The 13,800-nt window shown below is 33.8% G+C and overlaps 1 protein-coding gene and 2 non-coding genes across 3 annotated transcripts; 2 read left to right on the top strand and 1 right to left on the bottom strand.

The window, feature by feature from the left end:
• The first annotated feature begins 4,451 nt into the window (after positions 1 to 4,451).
• Positions 4,452 to 4,533, top strand: TRNAS-AGA (transfer RNA serine (anticodon AGA)). Its single transcript has one exon. It is a non-coding gene; the product is annotated as a tRNA-Ser (tRNA).
• Positions 4,534 to 6,283: 1,750 nt separating this feature from the next.
• Positions 6,284 to 9,478, bottom strand: LOC143553292 (protein FLX-like 1). Its single transcript, XM_077043318.1, has 4 exons — positions 8,984 to 9,478; positions 8,067 to 8,239; positions 7,209 to 7,291; positions 6,284 to 6,615 (listed from the first exon to the last, which is right to left on the bottom strand). Exons 1-4 carry the CDS (start codon positions 9,454 to 9,456, stop codon positions 6,490 to 6,492), a joined length of 855 nt encoding a protein of 284 aa, XP_076899433.1. The 5' UTR covers positions 9,457 to 9,478; the 3' UTR covers positions 6,284 to 6,489.
• Positions 9,479 to 12,764: 3,286 nt separating this feature from the next.
• TRNAI-AAU (transfer RNA isoleucine (anticodon AAU)) lies at positions 12,765 to 12,838 on the top strand. Its single transcript has one exon. It is a non-coding gene; the product is annotated as a tRNA-Ile (tRNA).
• Positions 12,839 to 13,800: the final 962 nt, after the last annotated feature.

The following is a 13,800-nucleotide window of genomic DNA, read 5'->3' as shown; positions in this document are numbered from 1 at the left end:
ATATTTGAATTTTAAAACGAAAATGTGTTGTTCTACCATCGGTATACGATAATTAAGCAATGTCACTAGTAGTAACATTTAAATAATGAGGCATTTCGATGTGAAAGATGTAGCTAAAGTTTTTCAAAAAAAATGTTATACATTCCATACATTGCCAAAGACAAAAAGGACAACAAATTTTTTTTGAACAACTTTCATGTTGTCCTTATACACACACTATTGTTCAACAATCACAATAATCTTATAATAAATATAAATAATAGAAAATTTGTCTATGATTTTAGAGACTAAATATTTGTAAAAAAAAAAATAAAAAAAATTATTATAGTTTTCTTTACTATGAAGATGCCACAAAAAATTGAATGTTAATGTATTCTTTAAACAAAAACTCTTTTATATATACATTTCAATTTTAAAGAAAATATATTTAGACACGTAATTATTATATTAATAGTATATTTATAATATAATTTATAATCAATATTATATTTAGAACCAAGATTTTTTATCTTTTTCATCAATAGAAGGGAAGTGATTTTGGCGATAATTTGATAGTGAGAGTTAATATCAGAATGTCATGTATCAGAATTATTTTCTTTTATTAGTATAGGTGATTAAACGAACATAAAAACTTGATTGGAATATTTGTGTTTATTCTCGTTTATTTAAAAAATGAATATGTTTGTATATGCTCATTTAAATAAATAGTTCACCAATATAATTGAGCAAAGATAACTGAACATGAATGGACATATATGAACAACGTAAACTGACACAAGCAAATATAAATGAGCATATTTAAATGAACACAAACAAAAAAAAATAAAACGTTAAACAGATGATTCATCCAAAGTTTCATAAAAAAACGAACATAAACGAACTGAAGTAAACGAACATCCACAAACATAAATGAACAAACGAAATATGTGTTCATGTTCGTTCGTTTAACAAAATGAACATAAACTTTATGGTCATGTTTGTTTTAAGTGAACGAAGATAAACGAACTTTCCACCAAACAGTTCACTAACGTTTGATTTATTTATAGCTATTTACAACAAAAACTACCAGCTTTTAACTTTTACACCTTTACAAACAAATAAAGTGATTTTTCGGTATGGTAAAATTTTATGGGGGTGATTCTACCACCACCGGTTATCAATCACTTTTGATGTTATAATTGTACTAAGGGTGTATGATTAGGTTATGTGTATGTATAGGATTTTGTACGAAATTTTCACACACTATATAGTGCTTTTATATGCATGTATTGCTTTTATATGCATGTACAGAGTTATACAACCGTTTAAAAATAATATACATGGGTATAGCGCATGAGAGATGCATTGATGTGATTAGGGTGCATTTAACTTCAACCTCGATTTTTCTTTAAACTAATTCGACTTTGACTTTTACTAAACGTTCATATGTGGGTTTGATATTCTATGTGTAGCTTGTACGATTTTGATTCCACTTAGCTCTTGCGTGTATACTTCATAAGAGGACATTTATTATACTATAGATTAAAATTGCAATGTCGGTGCCACAATTCCGCCATGATAGTATTAAAAAGGTTATATTTAATAATTGTGAAAAGCCACAATTCTGCCATGATAGTATTAAAAAGGTTATATTTAATAATAGTGAAAAGCAAACAATTGTGACGCATTGCTCTAGTGGTTAGGAGAAGAATGTGGAAAAACAAGTTTTGACCTCAGGTCAGGTTCGATTCCTGTAGGGACCTTTTTGCACCTATTATTTATTTGATCTTTTAGTATTCTTTTGCAGCCATTTGTTTAATGTGAAGGTATAACTCGCTTATTTCTGATTATAAACAAACATCAAAGCATATTGTACAAGCTAGAGCTGCACATGAATAATATTTTTTTATTATTTATATTTTTGTGTGTTCTTGCACCTATTATTTATTTGATCTTTTAGTATTCTTTTGCAGCCATTTGTTTAATATGAATGTATAACTCACTTATTTCTGATTATAAACAAACATCAAAGCATATTGTACAAGCTAGAGCTGCACATGAATAATATTTTTTTATTATTTATATTTTTGTGTGTTCTTGCACCTATTATTTATTTGATCTTTTAGTATTCTTTTGCAGCCTTTTGTTTAATTTGAAGGTATAACTCGCTTATTTCTGATTATAAACAAACATCAAAGCATATTGTACAAGCTAGAGCTGCACATGAATAATATTTTTTTATTATTTATATTTTTGTGTGTTCTTGCACCTATTATTTATTTGATCTTTTAGTATTCTTTTGCAGCCATTTGTTTAATATGAATGTATAACTCACTTATTTCTGATTATAAACAAATATCAAAGCATATTGTACAAGCTAGAGCTACACATAAATAATATTTTTTTATTATTTATATTTTGTGTGTTCTTGCTATTTTATAACTTGTTGAAACCGTAACGAACGTAACCGACACAATCAAATTTGTGCTTGTTCGTAGTCGTAACGCGCAAGTTTTTTTCTTCCGCTGCGAGTTTTGTTGTCAGATTTTTTTTTTTACTTTCGGTACTGTAAATTGATACCGACCAAATTCGTGTTGATATAGGCCGAATTCACATCGGTTAGCGGCCGCTAAACGTTGGTTATTATTATTTTTTGTGTTCCCCCCCTTATTAATGTTATCGTCTTCGATACTGACAGAATTTGCGTCGTTACGCAGCCGCAACGAGCATAGCATTTTTTTTTGTTTGCCGCGGGGTTTTGTTGCTGTTTTTTTTAGTTTTAGTATTGTAGTTCGATACCGACTGATTTTTTTACGGTGAGGAATTTATTGTTTTTATTCACTACACCATCAACGAATGTGAAACCTGCTTGTCCAAAGCATTTTGTTTTTTCCTGTTTGATACCGTAACGGAAGCTTGCTGAATGATAATTTTTTTTTTCTTTTGATTTTTTTTTAATTCCGAAATCATAACGAATGTGACGAAAACCGACCTAATTGCATAGACTCAACGCCCAAGACCGACAACGCTCAGTTTTACCAACGACCGAGTTTACCGACCGACACCACCACATTGGTCCACTCAATTTTTATATATATTTTTCTCCTTTCTTTAGCTTCGGTATTGTAACAAATGTAGCCAAAACCGGGAATTCGTGTGCAGTTAATGTCTGGGACCGACAACGCTTGCACAGCACGGGTTTACTGACCAAAAATATGTCGTTTTAAATATTTTATTTTTGTATGTTAATTTGACGAATATATATTTTTTGGACGCTAATGTTTTACCAATAATGTCTATACCGTAAACAACACAAATTCGTGTCAATTCACCGACGCAATGCTTGGGTGATAACATAAAAAGATTTGGTTCTCTTAGGAAGTTATGAAAAACAATAAAATAAATTATATTAAAAAAAACCTGAATATATATATATTCAGTTAATAAGCTAAGAAATTAATAACCATTTTTACAACAATCTCTTGGCGCAAACACCACCAACTCCAAATTCCATACAAATTTTACAAAATATTTCGAAACCAATAAAGAAATTGAAGCAGAAATTGTGGCGGCCTGTACCTAAAGTATTTCAAAACCTAGGCGAATTGAGAGTACCATGGCGGCGGCCTGTAAAGACGCGGATCGTTTTCATGTGTCGGAGATGCAGATCGGTGAAGTCAAGTCCTTTTTCCGGCGAGGTCGGTTTCATATATGCGAAATCATTTTCATATGTGGGGTTGTTGCCGGAAAAGACGCGGATGGTTGTTTTCAGGCGAAGGATACGGCGGCAGTTGTGATTGTTTTTCAAAGTGTTAACATGAGTAGAATGTGAAGAGGATCTGGACCCGTGCGTCGTTTCGTCAATGTAACCGGCAACGGTAATCGATAGTGTTAAGTAAAGTTAAGATACGATGGTGGTAATAGATGTAGTGGTGGAGGGTCAATGGAGGGGATAGTGAGAGTGATGAAGTTGGGTTGATTTTAGGGTTTGGTAGTGTAGGTAATGAAATACAGATCTTTGAGTGGGAGAACCAAATCTTTTATCTTATCACACAAATAGTCCTAAAAGACTAAAATGCTCTTATATGCGGTGTACATGGGATGACTTAACTGGAAAACTTAACACTCGTTAGTATAAAGGACCACAACCGAGACAAAAACCCAAATAAAGGATAAAAAGTGAAACTCATTTTTGCAAATGACCCAATCCATAATTATGGATTTTCAAAAGGACAAAATTTGTAATTTTTCCTTTTTTTAATTGTAACAAGCATAGTAAAATGATTTTGCTATTAATACTGCAAAAGTAAAAGTATATTGTTACGATGGATAAAGAATGCTTATGTTGCTGTTTCTTTGAGTATTTACTGGTAAAATTATTAAATTTATAAAGTTAGCATTCATATAACGTTAAATCTTACCTTAGAAGAAATATAGCTGGTTATTTAATAACTCGGAAAACAATCAAAGTTGTGGGCGTGCCGGAGTGGTTTTCGGGCATGACTAGAAATCATGTGGGCTTTGCCCGCGCAGGTTCGAATTCTGCCTCTCACGTTTTTTTTTACCTTAGACCTACTTGAGATGGTTTTTAGTTTACCTCAACTAAATTATCAATGATTTAGGACATAACGGAAGCATATGAGCTAATTAACATTTTTGTCATTTTGTTACTCAGATTTAATGTAATGTTTAACGAAAGTTAGTGGTGGATGTCAAATTTGTTACAAAATAAAGTAATAAACTACCAGAAGCAAACAAACTAACTTTGTAGACATGCACTTCAAAGAGGTGCCTAAAATAAAGCATATGAACTATTATTTCATTATTTGTGTAACTAACACTTATAATGATGATGATACATAAAGACAAAAAAAAATGATATTTGGCCGAAACCTTTAAAAGTATTACTTACTTTTCAAGTTCTAATTCTATAAAGTTCATCTTCAAATTTCAAAAGACAAAACTATAACCACAAAAGACAAAACCTGCTAACAGACAACCATATCTCTACAACTTTAAACCACATCCTTCTTGGTAATAATACCCAAATGGAGGCCCGACTTCTTCAAGTGTTCTAGCTTCTCACCTTCCTCTTCAACTTTGAGCCGGTTCGTCAAGCCACGAGCTAGCTCAATATAACAAACGACTTGAAGCTTTTGTTTCCAGCTAAATAAAAAATTTCGAATCCATCCTACTTGTTTAAAATTCAAATTAAACTCGAACTAACCTAACTCAATTCAGCGCATCTCATGAAACATAATATTTAAAGTTACTTTTTTACATTATTATCTTAAAAGATAAATATCATACTTCAATCCAATATTTAAATAATCCCATCCCAAAAATGATGGATTTGAATCCATGGAGGAGTTGTTGGATTGCCCTTGCAAGCTTAAGAACAAGGAGGGCAAAGTGATTGAAGCTATTTTTTTTGACGACGTGTTTGCTGATTTGGTTGACTAGAAACAACATGATCTTCAATAACAACTAACAAGGCACTCTCGATAGCTAAAGGCCTAGAGTGATTAATGAAATTAAAGTTGTATCTTTCCTTTGGGTGAGTCAACGGAACAAAAGTTTGGGCTTGGAGTGAGAGAAATGAAGTCAATTCAGTTTTATTAACTTTCCGTTGTAGACAGTTCTTGATGTAGTTTGTGTTTGTTGATGCAATTTGTGTTGTCTTTTTATTTCTTGTGACTTTGGACTCTTTAATAGTCTGTTTTTGGTTTTTATATAAAAATTGGCCATTATTTGTTATTTGTTTACATGTCTAGAGTTTAGGTGTCTTATTACTAAAAATCGGCTTCAAAGATTTTTTTTTGAAGTAACAACATTAGATGTTAACCATATTAACTCATAAAAATTTTATAGATTATATGCACTTTAAAATATAAAATAAATAAAAGTGGGTAGAATGACAAACAATCTATAAGTCAATTTCAAGTTTCAAATATTCAAGCTATTAAAATCAAACCCACACATGACCTATTTGTCTAGTGGTACAATATCCCCCGTTATAAAGATTGAGTTCAAATCCTTGCGAACACAAGATAGAGGTGAAATCTTACTATAAAAAAAAAGACCTGATTTGTTATGTTTGTTCAGTTTACAAACATTCATAACTTCAGCTTAGACTCCTCACAAATGTCTATTCGAGTTGAATTTTGAGTTTTCATCAAATTAATTACACACAAGCTGTTGGTCAGAAGTTAGATGATCCAACTATTGAAACAGTTTTGAACACAAAAAGATATTGAATAAAATGAGCATTAGTTTTAGAGTGAACCTAGTTTGAACCTTTACTCAGACACGAACCACCATCTATATTATGAAGTATGAACCATAGAAAGATTCACAACCTGTATTCTTGCAAAGCATCATGGTAGAGCAAAGCAATTGAAATAAATAAATACACCAAGCGATTATTAGTAACATACACAAGATGTATTGCTGCAAATCCTAGAGCCGAAAATGATAAACATAACCGCATAGTTTGAGTGAAAACAAACTTCATCCATGTGCATTTGGATGTTGCATGTCATATGGGTATTGAGGATTAACCATATGATGTTGCATGTCATATGGACCATGGGGCACGGGTCCAGGCCCGTAATGCGGGTCCACTCCACCATGTACCTGAATTTTGGAAGAATGACAAATTATTTATTTATATAAGAGTTAAAGTTCATTTTTCGTCCCGATGGTTTGGTTAAAACTGTCACTTAACTGCAAAAGTTAACTTTTTGCCTATGTGACATTCTGATTTATATTTTTTTTTGTCATTTCAGTCAAGATGACCAACAACATCCAATTTTTGCCAAACTCAAAGGGCACTGTAGTCATTAGGTATAAGGTTTGCATGCATTCTACAATCTCTTAATGACTATAATACAGGAACAAATAATTAAATATCTTTTATAAACATTTAACTATTTATTTATGTATTATATTCATCAAGAGCTTCTACAATGCATTAAAATCTTATATCTAACCTAAAAAGACCAAATTGCCCTTCAAGTTAATAGCCAAAACTGAATTGTGTCAGTCATCTGAACTGAAATGGCAAAAAAGGGAAACCATGGTCTTTCCTAACATAATATAAACCTTTGGACTAGAGTGACAAATTTGACCAAACCACATACACAAAAAATGACCTTAGCTATTACAAATATATTCCAGACAAAAACTGTTATGAATATCACAAAAAAGAGTTCTGGGTCAACACATACCTGATGGCCAACATACGGGCCGGGATATGCATTCCCACCATAGCCCATATCATGGTTCATATATCCCGCACCATATCCTGCTCCTGTTACAAACCATTCAATCCAATTTAAACAAGACATAACTATGATAATGTGATTTTTGTTTGGATAAGGTTTAACAAAAGTAAATATATCCAAATATCCTTGAGTGACGATAATTTAATATAGGTGTTCATAAACCATTAAAAACGTCTTAATCGCTCAAATGAAGCAAATTTTGTTTCATTTATAGAATATCCCGGTAGTCTGGGGAGGGTGGGATGCAGGCAACCCTTACCTCTATTCTAAAGAATAGAGATAACATATATGAACCATATTTGTCTTTTTTTAAATTTAACGCAAACCACCATTTTTAACTAGTTCGGTCTAATATTAAAACCTTCAACCATTTTGAGTCAGTATGGTCTCATTTCTGAAACCGTTTTCGCCCCTAAACCGAACACCATTAACAATGTTTCTGTAAGTTTTCATGAAATAACCAAATTGCCCTTCTTATTAAAACTAATATAAACTCGACGTTACATTCAGGAATGAAAAGGGTAAAAAGAACGAAGCCATAGTGACTTAAATGGTTGAAGCGCTATTGGACCGAACAAGTTAAAATGGCCAAACATTTGTAGGAATCTTGTGGATACATTGTAAAAAGAACTTGGTTAGCGGTTCGACCCATAACTTTCATCAAAACAAGCCACACCACACCGTGAACATATCAACAATTATAGGACATCATGTCCATGCATTGCAACAAAAACTAGTAATCAAAGAGACAACTTTGACACTATAATGTTACCAGTAAATCTAGAAAATTATATTACTTACCCGGAGTATTCGTTGCAGCTGCAGCAGCTGCCGCCATTGCTTTCTTAGTTGCATTAGCAAGATCCACTTTCAGCTTCTCTATTTCAAGAACCATAGAAACCCTACTTTTCTCCATTGCTTGACCCTGTTCCATGTTTGCAGCATAAACCTTCTTTTCATACTCAACAGCCGCCCTGTATGCATCAAATTATTCAATCTTGATATAAAATTTATGTTTACAAGTATTTTATCTGTTTGTTTAAGCATCTAACAATAGGCCTGTAAACGAACCGAACATTCAGCGAACAGTCTGTGAACCGTTCCGCGAGAAGTTCGTTTACGTTCGTTCGTTTAATAAATAAACAAACACGAGCAAGAAATTTGTTCGTTTAGTTAAATAAACGAACATGAACAGAGGTTGTGTTCATTCATTTGTGTTCGTGAATGCTCATTAATGGTAATGCGTCCATTTATGTTCGTTAGCTAAAGGCCTGTTTTATTATTCTGTAACATTATATTTGTAATAACCAACCAACCAACCAAACATTTAAATTTAATAACTTTATCGTCTATGTACAGTTCGTTTTGTTAACGGTTAGCCTTACTTTAACTAACAAAAAATCTAATTAGTGCTTCGTTGAAATTATCATAATAAAACCGCCGATTGGGGGAAGATTATATTTATGATTATTATTATCTCAAATTCTTAAACTTTATACTTTAACTAAGGTTATTATGTCTAACGCCTTGGACTAAGAATCTTAGTTTTTCTCCCCTCTTAAATAGTGCGTGTTTTGTGTTCGCGAACAAGTTCAATTCCTTAACGAACGAACACGAACAATGTACAAATCATCAATGTACTTAATTTATTAGTACTTAACAATTCAAACTATTTTCACACAATTTAATTATTAAAATAATTTAGGTTTGTAAAGTACCTTCCTTTTTGAATTTCTTTGCGCATTGCTTCGATTTCCGCCTTGACCATCGAAACCTGATGCAAATTCGACCGCTCTTCCGCAAGCTCACCATTAATATCATTCAGCTTCTCAGTCAACTCCTTATTCTCGGCACCCAATTTCTGCACATCACCTCTCACCTGAACCAATTCAACCCGTAACTCATCGAGCAAACCCACTTCCTGTTCCAACTTAACCGCCTTCTCGAACACTCCTCGAACCTCGGCGGCCCGATCGCCTTTGATTTTTGTGGCGGCGACGGAGTAGTGGCGGAGGTCCTGCAGGGCGACGGCGAGTTCCTGTTTGAGTGCCACGTGGGTGGCGGCCAGGCGTTGGTTGTCCACGATCAGGGTTTGGATTTTCAGGTGGTGGTCGCGGTGACGTGGCGGAGACTCGATTAGCGGACGCCGTGAGTGGGTGGTGTCTCGGTTAGGTTTTGATCTGTCGGCCATTGTGTTTTTTCTTTTTTTAAGGATTGTTGTGAGTTTTGTGATTTGGGGTTATGTATATGATCTATGGGCGGGGACATTACGGGAATTCAGTCGGTTTAGTAATTTAGGTTTCGGTTAAAAAGAGATTTGTGATCAATGTTAAAAGTTAAAAGGTTTTTTATGATAAGTTGTAAATGACTGAAGGTGAAAAGCTAAAAGTTTTATGTGATTTACTTGTATTTATTGCCCTGCTGGCGGTGCACGCATATAATGTATATATGTGTGAACTCTCGGGTGGGCAAAAGTAAAATTGCACTAATTTTGACGTTATTTTACTAATCTCGTGAAAATAACGTTAAAAGTGGGGGAAGGTTATTCAGGCATCATGTGGTGGCGTTGATAGCCGAAAGACAAGGGCACATGCACCAATCAGCCGGTGTCCCGATGATTGAGTGCTATGTGCCTTATGTCCAAGGCTTGATGCAAAACTACTATCGAGCCGGGGGTCTCATCGGAAGCAGCCTCTCTATCCCTATGGGGTAGAGGTAAGGTTGTCTACATCTTACCCTCCTCAGACCCTACCATAGCATTGCTATTGGTGGGATATACTGAGTACGATGATGATGATGATGATGATGATTGAAAGAATTTTGAATTGAGTTGGATTGGAGATGGGCCAGGGCCATCAGGGCTGCACGCCTGCGCATGCAAATTAAGTGATGGACTGATATCAAGGATTGTGATGTCTAATGGGCCGGGGGTTTGGGTTTGGAAGGAGGAAGATGGTTTTTTATGCAATTATTTGGTTAACAATTTTAGAAAGGAGTTGGATAATGTGAATCAACAAGAAGTGGACAGAAATTTTTGGTTGCAATGCGTTCCAATCAAAGTGAATTGTTTTGTTTGGAGATTATTAATGGATAGGATTTCTACTAAAGAAGCACTAATGGTGAGGGGCATTGAGGTCGGGGACACTATGTGCTTTTGTGGAAAGAACAATCGGAATCATCCTTGCAGTACTTGATGATACATTGTAGGGTGGAAAGATTGGTTTAGGCCATTATCTTTGCTTGGGTGAAGTTACCGGGAACCGATGACTTTGAATTCGTGAAGAATGTATTGGATTACCGTTACAAGCTCAAGAACAACAAGAAATACGAAGTGATTCAAGCTATTTTTTTTTACAACGTGTTGGATGATTTGGTTAACTAGGAATGATATGATCTTCAATAGCATGACACTCTTGATTGCTAAAGTGGTTAATGATATTAAGGCCGTATCATTCCTTTGGGTGAGTCAACGGAACAAAAGTGAGAGAAATGGAGGCGGTTCAATTTTATTAATTTTTTGTTATAGATAGTTCTTGGTGTAGTTTGTGTCTGTTGTCTTTTGTTTCTTGTAACTTGGACTCCTTGCTCCTCGCAAGTAGTCCATTTTAGTTTTATAAAAATTTATCTTTTAAGAAAAGTCAGGTTGAAAGACTTTTGTAAACAAAATAAGAGTATATTGGTTTTTATGATATTTGCTCTTATACATTTGCCATCTTGGATTGATTTTAATTATACATATCTACTATGAGCACTCACATAATTAAATCCCGATTTTACCCGTGTTTATCTTTTTTGTTTATATTATGTAGTAATAGTTTATGTAACGATTTAAATCTTTATTAACTATCTAGGGTATTAGTTATTACATATGTTTTGGGCTTTTTTATATATGTTTTTGGATTACTAAAGCACAAACCTTGAAAACAAACCGAAACTAAACTATTAGTTATGGTTTGATTCAGTTCGGTTTTAAGTTTTAATGGTTTGGTTTCGATTTATGAAATTAAAAAACCATTACTAGTTTTTGTGGTAACTTATCGTTTTTATTGTTTACACATAATTGTTTCATAGTATATCACATATAGGGGTGCAAACGAGCCGTGCCGATCCTGAGCTCGACCAGGCATGAGCTCGGCTCGTTTAATTTATACGGAGCTCGAGCTCAGCTCATTTCGTAGTTTTTCAAGCTCGAGCTCGGCTCGGGCTCGGCTCGTATAATATTTTTTAATTAATTTTTTTTATATTTATAATTATATTTGTGAATTATTTTCATTATAACTTTATATATGAAATAACATATGTTAGTTAGTTTTTTTTTTTTCATAAAATTATATATACCAATTAATAATTATTATATATATCAATTAGTAATTATTAAATATATATGTATATATTAATAGGAGGAGTATATATTAATATATATATATATATATATATATATATATATATATTAGCCCTGCTTGCGGTGCGCACATATGATGTATGTATGTGTGAACCCTCGGGTGGGCAAAAGTGAAATTGCACTAATTTTGACGTTATTTTACCAATCTCGTGAAAATAACGTTAAAAGTGACGGACGGTTAATCAGGCATCATGTAGTGGCGTTGATAGCTGAAAGATAAGGGTACATGCACCGATCAGCCGGTGTCTCGATGATTGAGTGCTATGTGCCTTATGTCCAAGGCTTGATGCAAAACTACTATCGAGCCGGGGGTCTCACCGGAAGCAGCCTCTCTATCCCTATGGGGTAGAGGTAAGGCTGCCTACATCTTACCCTCCTCAGACCCTACCATAGCTTTGCTATTGGTGGGATATACTGAGTACGATGATGATGATGATGATGATGATATATATATATATATATATATATATAAAATATATAAATGAATGACATGCTCGTTTAGGCTCTCGAGCCGACTCGAGCTTGATAAATAAAGCTCGGGCTTGGGCTCGTTTATTAAACAAGCTTTATTTTAGGCTCGAGCTCGGGCTCATTTAAGCTCGACTCGATCGAGTTTTTTCTCGAGCCGATCTCAAGTAGCTCGCGAGCAGCTCGGTTCGTTTGCACCCCTAATCGCATATACTTATAGCTTTGAGTTCCCTCTATACTTGTTCAACAACACTTTATTTAGGCAGGTTTCTTGAATATACCCATTCATTAACCTCTTTATCCCCATGCGGTTTTATTTTTATGAAGTGGTCTTACATGTTAGAAATATACTTAGATTAACATATTAAACGTATAAAACCCTACAACTATTTATAGTTCTATCGCAACAATAATGATTTTGCAGATTTTATTCTTCTTATTTCATCACACAGACATGAAATGATTTCCAGTTATAAAATTACTTAATCAAACACCTTTTGTAGCTATAGTCCTTAAAATATAAAATCTAAACCAAGTGAGACAGAAATATACTAGTTAATACTTTTGATCGCTTTATATTCATTTTCATTTATAAGATAGATACCGTATAATATTTGTTAAATCAAAGTGGCCTATTAGCTCAGTTGGTTAGAGCGTTGTGCTAATAACGCGAAGGTCGCAGGTTCGATACCTGCATGGGCCAACTTTTTACTTAGATTTATCTCCGATTATCAGCCAAATTTGATGTTGAAATCTGCAAGAACGTTGTGCTAATAACGCGAAGGTCGCAGGTTCGATACCTGCATGGGCCAACTTTTTACTTAGATTTATCTCCGATTATCAGCCAAATTTGATGTTGAAATCTGCAAGAACGAACCAATCTCCCACCAAAATTCTCAAAATTCATTGTGTGTTTCATGAAATCAACAAAAATCTACTCACCACAAGCTTCAGATCCTAGATTTTTTTGTTTGTGCTTTTGCAGTTACCGTGATGAGTGATCTAGAGGTATGCCCTTTTTAATTCCTTTTTTCAGTCAAAATTTGTTGATTTCGTGTGGTTTTCTTATAATTTGCTCTTTTCATTTGTGTGTTGAGTTTCTTAAATTGAGGTATTAGAATGTTTTAACGCATGAGTTATGAAAATAACTTCGTAAGTTTGCTTATACATTTGCATGCATCTCTATATTCATATCTTTCATGCTTCCTACATACAGAGAATGTGACCAGAGTTTGCCTATTTATCTTATAGAAATTAATTTAGAATTTCATTTATTTCTTATGCATGTGAGAAAACTCTTGCATTCTTTCAAACACATAATATCATTTAAAGCTCAAACAAAAGATGCAGATGCATCATCTGAAAAGATGAAAGAGAAGAGACTGAGGGACAATGCTATGGTTAGAGCTTCTTTTCAATCTGGTATGATTTTTTAAGGTAAAGTCACCCGAATAACAAATCAACACACGCCACATGTCCCATCCACGTAAATCTTGCACACTTTCACACCTAGTGTTCTATATCTAGGTCTGGAAACTGTCATGTTTAGTGAACTGTTCATGAGCTTTTTAGTAGAAAATTTTGTCTTATGTTTGCACATTTAATAAACAAACGAACATAAATACAATTTTTTTTTCATTTAATTTTTTTTTCTTTGAACGGCCA

Source organism: Bidens hawaiensis, unplaced genomic scaffold (assembly GCF_021521415.1).
Source record: "Bidens hawaiensis isolate Kalapana, Puna unplaced genomic scaffold, B.hawaiensis_p1.1 tig00001032_1, whole genome shotgun sequence".
Lineage (NCBI taxonomy): Eukaryota > Viridiplantae > Streptophyta > Magnoliopsida > Asterales > Asteraceae > Bidens > Bidens hawaiensis.
This window is presented reverse-complemented; position numbering and strand designations above follow the sequence as displayed.